Raw genomic sequence first — 15,986 nt, 5'->3', positions numbered from 1 at the left:
GATGTAGAAGATGAATGTGATTACCACACATGGCTGTTTGTCGATACACTTGCAATTCATCTGGCTCCACGAAACTGTTTTTCCAGAAATGGTAGAAAAGTGGGGAGTTTTTTTTCCCTTAGGTCTCAGATGTCAGTGCCAAGGAGCTGAAATACAATTTTAAGGGTGAACGTAATGGCAAACAGATGAATTGATGTGAACCTTCCTATGTAGTTCCCATTTGGATGAGTTAGGGTCATATTGCATATAAACAATTTGCATCGCTGCATCGCATAGCAAACGTTGAATATTTTGTGAAACCACCTTGCAGTGGAAAAAGACCAAAGACATTTTTTTATGTAAGACTGCAAAAAAAAATTCAAGAAGAAAAGAAAGGAGGCATTCATGTGATTGGTGATGTTGCTAATGTGGCCAGATTATGGTGTAACTAACAAAATAATCCAAAAGTCCATAAACCCCTCGGCCCTGGAGTCAGATCACAGCTTTGAAGGGAAGTGTGCGTGATGTGACCCAGCGTTTTCTGGGTTACCATGCAGGGAGCAGATGGGCTGTTCATTCCCGACGAGGCCCATGGAGGTGTCAGTCTTCACCTGCTCTGGGACAGTATGATGGAGGCATTACTGCTTATAGGTCCAAATTACACCTTTTGTGGCGGTGACATGTTAGAGGCTTTGTCACATTAAGATGTCAGTGTTGCTCCTTCCCAGAATGTTTGCCAAAAGTACCATTTAAATTTGCTCCCTTGATGTTGAACATGCAAGTGCATCTCAAAACTATTAAAGAAGTAAAACTTACCTTCATGCTATATTCCATTGGAATGTTTTTAAGTTGTTGACTATAAATACATAAAGTCTTTCTGATTGTAAATTAAATATTAAAAACAATAACCCACAGGACTCAAAATACATAACTGTTTAACTAAATATATTAAGATTAAATATGAAAATATTTTTTCATGGGCAATACATGAAGGCGTGAAGGTTTACCCTTTTATAATTATTTTGTTCTGGTCAATTAAACTAAATTGACAAAAAAAAATTCCTGATATATTAATATTCTGAGATGCACTACCAATTTCCGTACTGGCTCAAAGATTTTATTTTTTCTTTCTGAAACTATTATAAAAGTTATTTTCACACAGGCAAAAAAACACAATACCTTTAGATGGCAACAAATCCAATTTTTTGTAGATCTTAGACTTGGCCCAATATGGTGAGTCCCTGGCAGTGTATGTATGCATGCATAATAACTGATAATCTATTAAAATATCAGGATTTTTTTGTCAATTTAGTTTAATTGATTAGAACAAAATAATTATAAAAGGGTAACCCTGCACGCCTTCATGTATTGCCCATAAAAAATATTTTCATATATAATCTTAATATATTTAGTTAAACATTTTTTTGAGTCCTGTGGGTTATTGTTTTTAATATTTAATACTCTTACAATCAGAAATACTTTATGTATTTATAATCAACATCTTAAAAACATTCTAATTGAATATAGCATGAAGGTAAGTTTTACTTCTTTAAAAGTTTTGGGTTGCACTTGCATGTTCAACATTAAGGGAGCAAATTTAAATTGTACTTTTGTCAAACATAAACATACACACACACACACACACATATATAATATTAGATTGTACTATATATTATATATACTTGTACTATATATCATTGTTATATATATATATATATATATATATATATATATATATATATATATATATATATATATTTTTTTTTTTTAATTCTCCACGGCCTAGGACTTGTGCTTAAAAATCAGAGCAGTTTAATGAGTTGTTTTATATATATTATTCCTACAAATACATTGATCTCGGCACTTTGAAAAATGTTTTCCTTTTTTTCTGTTGAAACAAGAGCTAAAAATATCCTATGGTGAAAAAGAACAAAAAAAAAAAAAACAACAAACAATTTAAACATTGGAAAGAGGAAGAGAAAAAAAGAAAATCACCAAAAAAAAGACACAAATAAAAATATAATGAAATTAAAAAATTCTACATCCTGTACAAACACTATGGCCCAATAATTTAAGAAAATAGTGTCTCTAAAACGTTCATATTGCTTTGTACCTTTCAAAACACTGCCCTTTTTGTTCCACAGTTCAAATACTGCAAAGTCCCCATAACAGCCAAAAACGACTCACCCCGCCTGATGGGCGGGGCTCCATGCCGACATCTTGCGGGAGTTTTGGGGGAGAGTTCAACCCACATAGCATTGCAGGCATGTTGGAAGAGGAAAGTGTTTTCCATCACGTCCTTTTTTTTTTTTTTTTTTTTTTTTGGCAGTACAGAACAAAGACGAGAGATGTTTCACTATTCTTCATTATTCTGAAGTTTTTTTTTTTTTTTTTTGAAAACCATTTCTGTAGTTAGTAATATTACTCTCTACAATTTTATTACTATAACTATCACCATCACTGATACACCAAGTGCATGGTGTGTTGTTTGAGTGTGGTGTATGTGGCTTGTGTGCATGTGTGTGTGTTTTTTCTGTGTGCTTGTGTTCAGTGCTCAGACGTCGTTTTCTCGAAGGAGAAGCTGGGCAGAGCCAGCAGTTTGGGGTTGGGGACCCCCTCCTGAGGCAAGCCCTCTCCTCCACCCAGGTCAAAGGAGTCCTTGGAGTCACTGGAGGGGCCGCGCCTTCGGAGGCAGCTGGCGTCGCGGCTGGGCAGAGGCGGGGGCCCCGGAAACTCCAGGAGGCCCCCGGGGGGGTCGAGGGAGATGCAGGGGGGGCTCATCTTCTTCTTGCGGGGGTGCGGCGAGGTCTGGGTCATCTGCTGCTGCAGGCTGTCGCCCCGGGAGACGAAGCCCGAAGAAACGGAGCTCCGCTGCGGGCTGCTCTCCACCGATGAACACACCTCGATGGAGTGCCGCCGCGGGTCGTCCAGCCAGGACGAGGGTCTCGGTAGCAGAAGTGCCCGGTGGCCTTGGGTGTCGGCGCTGTGGTACTTCTTCAGCTGCCTCAAGCAAGGGCCCTCTTTGGCTGTGCCGTCCTCTCCGCCTCCTTGGCTGGTGGTGCTGGCGTCTCTGCCTCCCGCCACGCCCTCCCTGATGATGCGAGACACCTCGCTGTCCACCGGGTCCAGCTCGTCTCCCGGTGGCCTGGCGGGGGGGTACGAGCAGCGGGCGGCAGGGGTGGAGAAGGACATGGAGCAGACGTTGTACTGGTCGTGAGGGTTGTGCTGGGTGCGCACGCTGGAGTGCAGCGCTTTGGGCGACACCCCCGGGGTGGCGGGCACCAGGAAAAGCGGGGGGTGGCGCAGGAGTGGTGGCTGCGCCCCCGCCTCGCTGGCACGCGCCCCGTCTCCCCCGTCGGGGCACAGGCCTTCCTGCGAGTCATTCCTCACTGCCACCTGAGGAAGGACACGAGGGAGGGAGTGAGCGGGTGAGGGAGGGAGGGAACGAGGGATGGGTTAGAGGAGAATGAGAAGGAGACTGGTTAGTATGAATTAATGGGCTGATGAACACAGAGGTTAGAGTTCACCGGAAGTGAAAAAAGCGCTAGTCACCTGTCCTTCCCCCCCAGAGGTAGCCTGCTTACTGAATTTAAAATGCGGTGGGTTTCCCAGGAAAGTGTACCTGGGTGAATCTGAGCGCATTTCCAACAATTCCGATATTTAACACTAAAGATAAACGGGCCGAAATGGATTTTGGGGGGATAAAACGACTGACGGACCAAAAAAAAAGTGGGTGCACCCGCTTAGATGGCATTTACATGGAACACTGCCCCAAATATAACCCCTGCTGCATGTAGTTTCATTCCATTTAAATTGCCTGCAAGAATGTCAGAGCTGAGACTGGATTACGCTGCGCTTTCTGCTCGTTGATTGGCTGCTTCTAGTCACATGGTACTGTGTGCATTTTGTGACTTTTATCTGTCCACGTACCTGAAAAAAAGAGATTCTCACAAAAAGAGAATCTTCATGTGATTCAGCTTCGAAAATGAGAAAATTGTCTGATTTCATAACAAACATTTTAGTCCAAAATCAAATCAGCGTTTGTGCTTCTGCATTTGTAGGATGTCTGTCCGTAACCCTTCCCCCTATTCCTGCTCGTAAAGAGCCGAGTAAATGGTACAGTGCAGTCGTTCAGCCCTGTGTTCCTGAGGTACGTCGTGTGCTGTGGTCGTGAGGGATCAAGTTCATCAGCGGCGCACAGCTATTGTGACAGCGGTGGCACTTGTGAAAGTGAAGCTGTTAATCGGGGGCGAGGACGTGTCCCCTTTGGCACACTTCACTCTGAACCCGCGGGGCTACCGGAGAGGCCTTGACCCACTTCTCTCTCTCTCTTCACCGCCGCCTTGCTGCCCGTGGCTGAGTGCCCCCTGGCACAGAGGCACGCCAAAGTCCCCAGTGAGTTGTCGCAGGGGTGAGAGGTGAAAAGCCCTGCCTGTAAGCCTACAAGTGAGAGTGAAGAGAGTGGGATCCCGACGCATGCCCAGAGGGGGAGAAGTGAGTGAAAGGTCAGAGGCTGGAGGTCATTGGCACAGGCTTCATAAGTTATATGCGAAACAAACAACGTGCAGCGTGTCAGACCACGCACCTGTTTCTCAATCTTATTTCATAGCTACAGGCTCCCTCTTGTGGACACACTTGTAAATTTACAGAGCAGAGCTTCATTCTATCTAATTTGAAGCACTTTCAATTTAAGTTTAAAGATCAGAGTTGCACTTTTCATTTAGAATTTTGCAGCAATTTTCTTGTGCGTTATCTTGATCCCCACATTTCATTCGTAGAAATATTACAGTCCTAATGATCTCCTCACCAGTGGCCTCTACCAGTAGCCCAGATGAAATGAATTGAGACGGTGATAGGCATTTATGCAGGGCTGTAGGGGGTGGGTGGGTCAGGTGAGTGAAGGGGAGGCAGTAGCAGGGTGATGGGGATCGGGGGGCAGGAGGAGGCATTTCAGGAACAGGAGTATCTGTGTCTGAGGAGCAACTCTGGGTCTGTTTTGTGCTGTACCATGCTGGGCTGAGTAGAATTAGTCACATAAATAAGAAAATAGATTAAAACATGGTAAGAAAACAACAAAAATAGGTAAAAATAAATAATAAAATAAAGAGAAAGAGAAAAGAACAGGAAAAACAGTCAAGGACATGAGAACTATAGATGCCAAGAGGAGAAAGTGTCAGGCATTATACTATCCAGAACTGTAACACTGTACACTGTAATTAAGCTTGTCCATACAAAACTGGAAAAATATATAGATTGTATATTGGCATATACTGTATATTTATATTGGATGAAAGCGTGACCGAATGCTTCACCACATAACAATGAATTAATGAGCTGCCTGTGGAATTATTCTGCATGTATAATACTGTATGAATTGTACGTATGTCTCAAAGCATTAGTATAAAATAAAATGCACATTTAATACATTTTTGCAGTGGAAAAGGGGGCTTCACTGTCCATTTTCACAAAGAATTAAGCTGTCAACTGAAACGCAACGTGCACTGTGTCTCGATATTTATTCTAGGAAGAGATTACACCTCCACCTGGCTCACCTGTCTCCGGAGGGTACGTGAGAATGTGTGTCCCCGCCGTGGGGGAGGAATGCGTGGGATACACTCTGAGTCTGACAGGCTGTGGGGGCTGATGGGTCGGAAGAGCTCTGTAGGAACGGTCAGGTTCTGGGTGTTGTCATCAAGCTGCGACTGAATGGAACCAGTGGAGCCTAAAGAGGTGAGAAGCACAAATTAAAATCAAAAGTATTTATATGCGCTGAAGTGATTGACACGGCTACTCTCAGTCACAGATTAATAAAAAAAACACAGCAGTATGTATCTGATTTCATTCATGTGTAATGTATTACAGCCAAGTGGCAAGATGGATTGTCTGTCAATATCTGTAACTAACCTTACCTTAACCATATAATATAAGAGAAATATGTCCAAAACATTTGTATTTATGGAATCTATCAGACACCGTTATCCAAAGCGTCTTACAATCAGTAGTTACAGGGACAGTCCTCCTGGAGACACTCAGTGTTAAGTGTCTTGCTCGAGGACACAATGGTAGTAACGGTGGAGTTTTTAACCTGTGACTGTGGTCTTGTAGTTCATATGAAGGTGTGATAGCCACTAGGACACGAACGAAATTACAATTTACATTTGAATATTTAAGGCAAAAAAAATATGCTTCAATGGTAGAAAAAAATGATAAATGTATCAAATGAAAATAAAGCATTTAATGTCTGATATTCGGCCTTGACACCTGTTGGCAGTTGCAAGTCACCTAACTGTCCCCTCATATTGTATGACCCGGCAGGGAGGTATGAACACTGGGCAGCTGGGATAAAGGAGGCATTAAAGGTCATTTATTATGATATTTTTTTTGCTTTTATATAGGTCTTAGTGGTCCCCTAATACTATATACTATATAAATTCAACCTTGGTGCAAAATTACAGACACTTTGATCCAATTTTCATGTCATGCTGTTTTTGCGCCTGACGTATTGACTGCCGCTGGTTTAAATAATAATGAGGAAGTAACGTGTGAGGTGTCAAGCATCAGGCTCCTCCTATTTTAAACTCAGACGTCTAACTTAATACTTCTTTTCAGATGTGAAAACCTATTTAAAGGTGGGTGCGCTGTGACGTTAATTAGCTTAATTAGCATGGCAGCCAGGTACCCGATGGTGTTTGCTGTGACGCAGTTCGTGGTGATGGTGAGGTAGGGGTGACCGAGGCATTGGCCTGATGAGGCAGAAACATGTAGCTGTCGTTGGGCAGGGAGTGCGTCCGGCCCACCAGGGTCTTGCGAACGGTGAGCAGGTGCTCCTCCTGGGGCTCCTCCGATTCCGTCGCCTCCATCTGCGGAACCAGCACATCAGCGTGAGCTGTACAGAACACATCTGGATGTCGGGGATGAGACGGCGGGGAAGGGGTACTATGAGCGTACCGGGGTGGATTCTCACTTGAACAAGGACACACACAGACGTGGCGCTAATTGGATCTACTGTCACAGAGAGGCTTGACATGTCAGTGCAAGATGACCGGCAGAAACAAATCACTGCACACTGGTTCGCAGCAAGGAGACGGACGTAGGTTCACCTCATGGCATTTTTTGGTGCAAATTTAGCCAGACTTCTCAAAATGAAATCCAGTCTGATTATCTAGGATGATGAGATGGCTCTGTCCGCCTTCCTCCTGCACATCCCAACGTCCACAGCCTCTACCACTGAACCACAGCCGGCAGACATGAAAAGCAGACACCTCTGGCCCACCCTCCTTCTCCTCAAACAGGAGGAGGGTGTGGCAGAAGTCACACAATTTCAAAATACCACAAATTAAAGACAGAAATGCAATGACGGTTAATGACAGATCATAAATATAATATATCAGACGTACATGAAATACGTTGTATATGTAAATATAACAAATTAACATGACATACAGGTTGTAGGGTACACAGTCAAATACATGGAAATCTATTAAAACAGTAAAATGACAGTCATATAGACAGGATGACGAGACCGATGTAGGGACGTAGACAGGGGTCCAGACATGTTTGTACAGAGACAGAGCTGAGGAGAAAGAAAAGAGAAATTGCATGTGAACTTGGGGGCTATTCTACAGGACTGGACTGGAACGCACAAACACCAGGCTGTGGAGGGTGGAGGTGTGCGGAAAGAGCAAGTGAGAGAGAGAGATAGAGAGACGGAGAGAGAGAGAGAAAGAGAGAGAGAGATGGAGGAGTGGATGGGCAGCTCCACCCGGGGCTTCCAAACACACCACTGCAAAACATTACTGCCTTTTATTTCATTCGTTTCATCGACCGTATAAAAAAGATTAATGGTGGCTCTTTTAACCCTTCCAGCCTCTTAATGTTGCCAGTAGCATCAGTTTTGTCATGACAATATGACTTTTAAGATTATTAGTCAAAGTGAAAGTCATTGTGATTTTTGACTGCAGCACAGCACACGGCGAAATGTGTCCTCTGCTTTTAACCATCACCCTTGGTGAGCAGTGGGCAGCCATGACAGGCGCCCGGGGAGCAGTGTGTGGGGACGGTGCTTTGCTCAGTGGCACCTCATAGGCACCTCAGTGGCTGCTCGGAATTCGAACCGGCAACCTTCTGATTATGGGGCCACTGCCTTAATAGCTAGGACACCACTGCCCCATATTTGAGTATTTTTTCTATTTATTGCTGATGTTACAGATTCATGGCAAATATTTTTGCGGTCAGATGTAAAAATGCCATTTTATAGTGTTTGGGGTGAATGTGAATGGCTGGAAGGGGTAATTATAAGCTTGTAAAATGATTACTGACTACAAAGTCATGCTCTTCCTATGATCTTCAGTTTCAGATGTCAGATTCGTTCCCTTTTAATTATCACTTGCACATGATCTCATTCAAAGTCCTTTTGGAGCACATTCATTAGGCAATAGACAAACATAATCCATCCACTGATCGCTCGTCTGTGTAATGAAAGCCCAGAAATCCAGGATGCTAAGCCCAGATAGAAACATTGCACAAGGGGTTCAGGTGAGGTTGGAAGCCCTTTGGGTCGCTGAAAGACATCTTTTTTTATTTCTACTAGTAAGTACATTGCATTCCAGACTGGTTAGTAAGAAGGGGTTAAAATCGTCAGGGACGGAGTCATCTGTCAGAGCTAAGGACCAGGATTTCTCCGATGCCAGAGACAGAGCCTCCATCTCCGCTAGAGGAATCTAAACAAGGAGAGACGAGCCAAAGGTGAGAACAGCATTCCCACCACACACTCCCAGACCACATGGCAATAATCAGACACACACACTCACACTCATAGGTACACATTGAATTTTCTGGAGGTAAGTAGGACTCACAGCTGCCCATAAAACTTGAAATTAGTGATGATTCTTATCATCATTACCCATCCAACTGTGGCAGTAACATGACGAAGGGCAATTTCTTTACGGTTCTTTGTCGTTTCTCGCCTGTCTGAGACTCTGAGTTTATGGCTCTGAGTTCACACTGACCTGAGCTTTCAAAACGAAGTGCTGAGGGGGTAGACAGACAAGCAAACTATTACGTGAAATATTCTATATACAATCATTTAGAAAGTTGCTTTTTTTTGCAATGCTGATGGGTATTCGTGAAATGCTCCCTTTCAGAATTGGGGGCAGGGTTATATATTTATTACACTGCATAATTCATTGGCAATTTATATTTCATTGATCTCATCCACTAGGAAGCGCAGGTGAGACCCGGATTTTTTTCCACTAGGATTTGAAAGTGAGACCCACAGTAAGACAGAAACAGACAGAAGAAGAAGAAGAAGAAGAAGAAGAAGAAGAGACAGATGAGTAGACGAAGGAAGAAGGGCAAAGCCAGCAGGCAGGTGTGTGGCACCGGTAGGTAAGGGCGTGTTGGGCGAGGCGGGCGAGACAATGACCTGTTTCTCAGCGCTGTGCTTGCTGGGTAGCGGGGGCAGGGCATAGTAGTGGCAGATGGAGCCTGACAGGTTGTCCATGAGGCTCAGTTCTCCTTCCAACGAGCCCTGGATCACCAGGGATACCGAGTCAAACATTGGCCTCCGCTTAAGAACCAGTATGTGAGAGACAGAGATAGAAGGACAGGCAAAGAGGGACAGAAAGACAGAAAGAATGAACGGAAAATAGGAAAAAGTTCAGAAAGAGAGGAAAAAGCAGATAATAATACACAGCAAAGACACGAGTTCACACAACACACATATTACAGACCAGTAGTGACACAGTAGGAAAAATAAAGCCAAAGACAACATTAAAGGGCAACATGTGGCATGGTGACAAAAATTTTATACAAGAGGTCACTAATATTTTTAGTGCACCTACCTAGTCTTGCCATTAAAAACTATATATATATATATTTTTTTATATTATAGAGCTGAATTTGTATCAGTTTGATTTACATTTACATTTTAGTTATAAAAAATTCAGGACCAGTTTTTACTACAGTATACACAATCTTTTAATAATGTAAGGTGATTATTAAATATCCACATTTTTTGTATAAGTTTTAAAATAATTATGTTGTAAATTATTATAGAATATAGTACCTGGATGAAATAAAAAATATCTCATACACATTATGAAGTGAAATTGAAGTGATTGTCATTGTAAAGCACATCAAGCGGTGCACACAACTAAATGTGTCCTCTGCTTTTAACCCTCACCCTTGGTGAGCAGTAGGCAGCCATGACAGGTGCCCGAGGAGCAGTGTGTGGGGATGGTGCTTTGCTCAGTGGCACCTCAGTAAAACCTTGGCAGCTCAGGATTCAAACTGGCAACCTTCCGGGTCCTGTTTCCTTACCCGGCAGGCCACCACTGCCCCATGGGCTTGCACTACCTGTCTGCATTTGCAGAGGGTGTCCAGCAGGAGTGTGTTGCCTTAAATGTGTTTGTTGTACTTGCTAATGGAACAAGGTGCATGTCCGCACCCAGAAATGGTAGACATGTGTAAAAACAAACACTTTCTTGTCAGAATGACCTGACCCATAAGTGGCAAACAGTTGCAGAGACAAAGTAAACCAACATATGCTTCACTCAACACCCGAGACAGCAAATCAATAAGTTATTGGTTTTTCGTTAATGCAAACTGACAGGGAATGTGCAAGACACTAATCTGAAGGGATGGAAGCAGACGAGCTTTCTGTTCAGTACTAATATGGCTTCAAAATTAGTTTTTGAACTCAAAATGGTTCATAAATTGGCACAACCTTAAAAAAAAAAGTACTTAAGACCCTTGCAACTCGAAAGGATGACCTCAGCATCCTTCAACCTGTATTGTGCTTCAGCCACAATCCAACATATTTGGAGAGGACTGCCATCGCTTGCAAATTATAGAAATCAACAGTCATGGGACTCCGTGTCACTGTCACCGTCACCGTCACGTCCAAACTGTTGTTTTAAAACAGGCCTGCTTTCCGGGTGCCAATTTCTGCAGACTCGGTAGGAGTGTTCCCACACAGTGTGAAGCATGGAAATGACACAGTGCCAGCTGATCCATCTTCACTAAACCCTACCCAAATGCACTCTACAGAGCCACATAAGCTACTGAACCAAACAGGACAACAGAGCCAAATGTGCAAAGCCAACAGTCTTAGTGGTCCCCTAATACTGAATCTGAAGTACATTTCCGCAATTCAGCCGTGGTGCTCCAGATTTTGCCAGGACACGCCGTATCGGTGTCTGTAGCTTTAAATGCTAATAAGGATGAGAGAGGTGAGACAACGAGGAGAGCGGCCTGTAGATTCAACAAGAAGAATGTTTGGTGCAGACAGGAAGCTGTGCCGCCGTTTTTTTTCCAGAAAAAAATTAAATGAACCCACTGGTTCCGCAGAGTCTCGTGCAACGGCACTAAAAAAATACACTTGTGTTCATTTTCACATCCAATCACTCCAATCCAATCAACTTAAATGCGTAATTTTTTAGGGGAGGGGTGGGAAGTTCTCTGGGCGGGTAAAGCATGAGAAATGGGAGGTAACCTTTCCCCTTATGACAACAAAAGGGCTAGGTGAACTCGTATTAATGTTAAATAATCACACAAAATGAAATGTTCATAATAGGGGGATCTTTAAGAAAAAAGGACAAAGGTTGATAATAATTAATAGATAGACGTTGTAGACGTCTGCAGCAGCTCACCTCAGGCGGAGGCTCCAGAGAATGGGGGGATTCGGGCTGTGTGTATGCTGGAGGGCTGTTATCGATTGGGTACACTCTGTCTTGGGAGTCCCTGTTGGAGAACCAGGGTGGGGGTGGTGGAGAGGAGCCACCCAGTCCACCGCCTTCTCCCATAGCCAGGGGTAATATGTGACCTCCAGTTAGACAGCCGGGTCCTCCTCCGTCTGGCCCTACCGCCTCCAGGTCCAAGTCGGCCTCCATCTCTGCCTCCTCCTTGGCCTCCTTGTTGCTCTCCTCCAGGTGCTTCATGAGCACGGCTATCACCACGTTCACCAGCACGAACTGCGCCGTCAGCACAAACGACACAAAGTATATAGGCGACACCACGGTGTTGTAGCACGGCCCTGTCTCTTGAGCGCAGTCCCTCAACGTGTCCTTAAACAGACAGCAACGGGACAAACAGATCAATCACTGGAATATTACTGAAAACAAGAGATCCTTTACCAGACAGTCAGAGCACTGAAAGTGACATTTTGTATATCAACTGAAAGCTCTTCGGGAGCTCTGTCTGGTGCTCTGTAGATAGTGAAAAATTTGGAAGACAAACTATGATCCATTTAGTTTTAATAATGTTGGTGGTGAATGTTACATTTTAATCAAAAGTTTGCCTGTTCTGCTTGGAAAACTTGAACTGACTTGTTGTGCTTCTAAAAAATCTTTGAGTGTATTGGACCTGCGCTTATGATTGAAAGGCTATTTGTCCTTTTCATTGTGCCTAACGCAAGGGTTAAAATAGTGAAAGTGTTTATCCTGTGACTGTGAGTGTTCAGTAGAGTGGGGGCCAAGGACTGTAGCACACTTCCGGGCAGTTCCACTCACACTCTCCCACTGGTGCTATTCACTTCCAACCTGTGCTCACAAGCCCGATTCCCCTGCCTCCGCAAGTGCGCCCCAGGGCCGGGTTTGTGGCAGTCACTTATATGTCAGTAAATGTACCTGCTTTGGTGATACATGAATGTGACGGTAGTCCCACAACCTACCTTCATGATTCCGTTCCAGTTGTCTCCGGTGGAAACGCGAAACAGCAAGAGGAAAGCCATGCCGAAGTTCTTGAAAGTAGCGTATCGCCCCAGTCCCTCACAGGGGTGGGTCTCATCGCAAACTGTGCCGCCATGCAGAAGGAGAGAAACCTGCAGTCAGCTGGGTTCACACCCCTCGCAGCTGCCATCAAGGCAGCGCTTGCTTTCTGCGCACTGCAGCCTGAAAAACTCCCTTGGATAAAACCCTGCGTTTTGTGATAGCTCGTGCTCGACAACGCAAGCCCAGGGCCTTTTGAACGCCCCCAAACTAAGCTGTCATTTCCTTTTCGCTCTGGGTAAGCTTACATTATGTAAGATTATGTTTGAGCACAGCACAGATGATGACGCTTGGAAAAAACTGCTGACTGTCTGCAGCACGTCTACAGATTTCCTCCCTGCGTTCTACATTCAGAAGCGTGCACCTAAATCACCACCACCGCTACATCGGTGAGTTCGGTTAAAGTCACAAATGCCATGTAAACAATAATAGTTTGTTTTTGCTTACTGAGGTCACCAAACAGCTCCACCCCAAGAGCTGCATAGATAAAGAACAGCAGCATGAACAGAAGACCCAGATTCCCCACCTGCAGAGAGGACAGACAGGTGAAGTGAGAAACCGCAGCCCCGGTCTGATTTATAGAAGATATAAACATGTTCAACTATCAAACACACAGAATTTGATTCAAACAATAAAATGCATTTTCCAGCTTCTCACCATATTATGCTCTCTTATGTTAATTCTTTGGTCCATAAAATGTAGCATGTTCACAACATACTGACTAAATGTTATGTTAATCTGATGTACGAACACGACAATAGAAAGTCCAAAGTGGTACTTTTTCTCTTGCCAGTTGGTGGCATTATATGAAGGTGTCAAAATTCATATATGAATATTGTAGTGTGAATATTGTGATTGTGGTGTGAGACTGAATATTTCTGTGAAGTTTCATCTCAATTTCTCAATGTTTAGTGTAATTTATCATTTTTGACATGTAAATTTGCTGGCTTGCCATTTCAAGACCATTTTGAAGTCAACTTTTATGTAGTTGACCTTTGAGAAAAATAACAATCGAGATTATCTCATTTCCTCTTGGGTGGGGCTAATGAGTGTGTATTATACGTTTGTCTTAATGATATACACATGTTTAAGATGGGAAATCCCAGGTCCATGGCACATTGCTTTTGTCTTGCGCGAAGGTCCCCCGCCTGTGTCCTTGTCGGGCTGCAACACATTTTTTTGTTGCGACAAGAGAGACAGTGCAAAAACCCTGCAGTTCTTCCCCCCAGTTTCTGAGTCTTGCTTTCTCTGCCTGTTTCTCAAGGGCCAATCTTGGCTCCTCTCTCTTCCTCTATCATTGGTACCTTTTAGATACAATATTTACATGAAACTGCAATAGTAATCTATTGGTGTTAATAAATTAGAAACTGTTCATTCTTATAAACTCTATTGTGCCACGCCTCTTTCATGCCAGGTAACATCAGATTGAGTGTGTTTAATACAGTGCTTGTGCCCCATTCCCTTTACACATGCATATTAATTTTGGTGGTGTGTGTGCACTAGAAGAGGTAAACCATTAGGTGGTGCTGTTGAGCCTTCCCTGGCCACATCTGAGCCCCCTGGAAACTTGTCTTAGTATGAGTGAATTGTACATGAATTGTGATGTGTGGGGCAAAAATATATATAGATATATAAGGAAGCGTCTGGAGAATGGCAGATTCTGTGAGAAGGAGAATAATAATAATATAATAATAATAGGGTTATAATAGGGTTTTGCACCTTCAGTCCAGGTCAGCATATGGCTGCCCTGCACCTTCAAAGCTCTGGCCCTAAACGCATAAAAAAAAGCCTGTTGCTGATGCTAAAAGGGAACTGAAGTTCAGGATATTTGGAATTGCTGAATATTTGTTAATATTTCATGATCTTATGAACAAACAGTTTAATAAATAATGTGTAGACTACAAACTGCACATAATGTACAATTCATATAATATAACTTTATATCTGTAAAGCATTGTCGCCATCTTATGGCCGACCTTGTAACTACTTTTGTATATGACTTCAAGGAAGGATATGTTGCTAGTAGTTTCCTTCTTATTTAGATAAATTTACTGTGCTGGAAAACACCACACACACACACACCCCAGTGTAAGTGGTATCTGTTGCTGAGTGCTGCCCACAGGGAATAGACAATACAAACGAGAGCAGCCTCCTGGGAAGTGCACAGAGCTCTGAATGCTCATGGGAGCAAATGAGAAGTGGTAAAAACAGATCTGCAGGTAGATATGCTGACAACTACAACTAGGTGTCAAAAACCACCAGACATGATGTAGAACAGCTCTATAGAAGTATGGCATCAATAATACCATCATTTTTTTTGTAATTTTTTTGAAAAAGCTGACATGTATATTATATGTAGTAAATATCATAGTGTTAGAGGAAGTGAAATATCCTCACTGTACTTGCAGATCATTTTGTTTTGTAATATCTATTTTTGGTGAGTGATTGCCAGTGATTTTTAATTAGCTGTAGCTGTGGCATTACAGCTGAAGTACCTGAGGCAGGGCCTGGATGACTGTATCCAGCAGGGCCCTCATCCCCACGGCCATCTTCAGTAGCTTCAGCACTGTGGGGAGACAGAGCACACGCCATGCTCACTGCCCTTTAAACATGTGACACAGCATATGGACCTATCTGGCACGCACCTAGACAATTTATGTATTGTACAAAACTTTCCAAAGATTCTGTCCACACGTCCACACATGGTAAATGATGTTTTATCAGCAACAATTAGTCTTAGAACACCTTTGCACCTTATAACAGCTATAAACTGTTACAGTAATTAAAGGAATAAATATGACCTTCAGTAGTATTTCTGCAGGCAAAATGACAAGAGTACTTATATAAAGAGCAACTACATTTACAGCATTTATCAGACGCCCTTATCCAGAGTGACTTACAACCAGTAGTGACAGGGACAGTCCCCCCTGGAGACACTCAGGGTTAAGTGTCTTGCTCAGGGACACAATGGTAGTCAGTGGGGTTTTAACCTGTGACTTTGTGGCATTCTGGTTCATAGGTGGGTGTGCTACTAATGCGAATCTTGTCACAGCTTCAGAGTCGCTCTTTGGAATTAAGCCTTTTTTCTCCTAGTCTCAATTCAGAGCATGGACCGAGGGTGAATAATGACCTGATGATACAACCACCAGATCAAAGCAGAGAGCACACTGAGGCCTGTGATACAATAATCATGGCATAATTCACCCTGTAATTTTCTGTGTGACCGGAGCAGTGTGTTTG

The 15,986-nt window shown here is 43.3% G+C and overlaps 1 protein-coding gene across 10 annotated transcripts in view; it reads right to left on the bottom strand.

Annotated features, from left to right (window-relative positions):
* Positions 1–2,279: 2,279 nt before the first annotated feature.
* cacna1g (calcium channel, voltage-dependent, T type, alpha 1G subunit) overlaps positions 2,280–15,986 on the bottom strand; it is a 190,841-nt gene continuing 177,134 nt past the window's right edge. For 5 of the 10 annotated variants that reach the window (XM_028968135.1, XM_028968138.1, XM_028968145.1 and 2 more), the window contains 9 exons: positions 15,242–15,312; positions 13,194–13,272; positions 12,650–12,771; positions 11,631–12,044; positions 9,404–9,547; positions 8,577–8,699; positions 6,659–6,839; positions 5,532–5,701; positions 2,280–3,375 (listed from right to left, as the gene is read on the bottom strand). In XM_028968135.1, the coding sequence (XP_028823968.1) occupies positions 2,527–3,375; positions 5,532–5,701; positions 6,659–6,839; positions 8,577–8,699; positions 9,404–9,547; positions 11,631–12,044; positions 12,650–12,771; positions 13,194–13,272; positions 15,242–15,312 (2,153 nt within the window). In that variant the 3' untranslated portion in view covers positions 2,280–2,526. Of the gene's footprint in view, positions 3,376–4,786; positions 4,996–5,531; positions 5,702–6,658; positions 6,840–8,576; positions 8,700–9,403; positions 9,548–11,630; positions 12,045–12,649; positions 12,772–13,193; positions 13,273–15,241; positions 15,313–15,986 lie in introns of all 10 variants that reach the window. The other 5 variants (XR_003747853.1, XM_028968137.1, XM_028968152.1 and 2 more) reach the window with 5 other exon arrangements.

The sequence above is a fragment of the Denticeps clupeoides genome, chromosome 2 (assembly GCF_900700375.1).
Source record: "Denticeps clupeoides chromosome 2, fDenClu1.1, whole genome shotgun sequence".
Lineage (NCBI taxonomy): Eukaryota > Metazoa > Chordata > Actinopteri > Clupeiformes > Denticipitidae > Denticeps > Denticeps clupeoides.
Note: the sequence above shows the minus strand (reverse complement) of the source record. Positions and strands in the feature narration are given on the sequence as shown.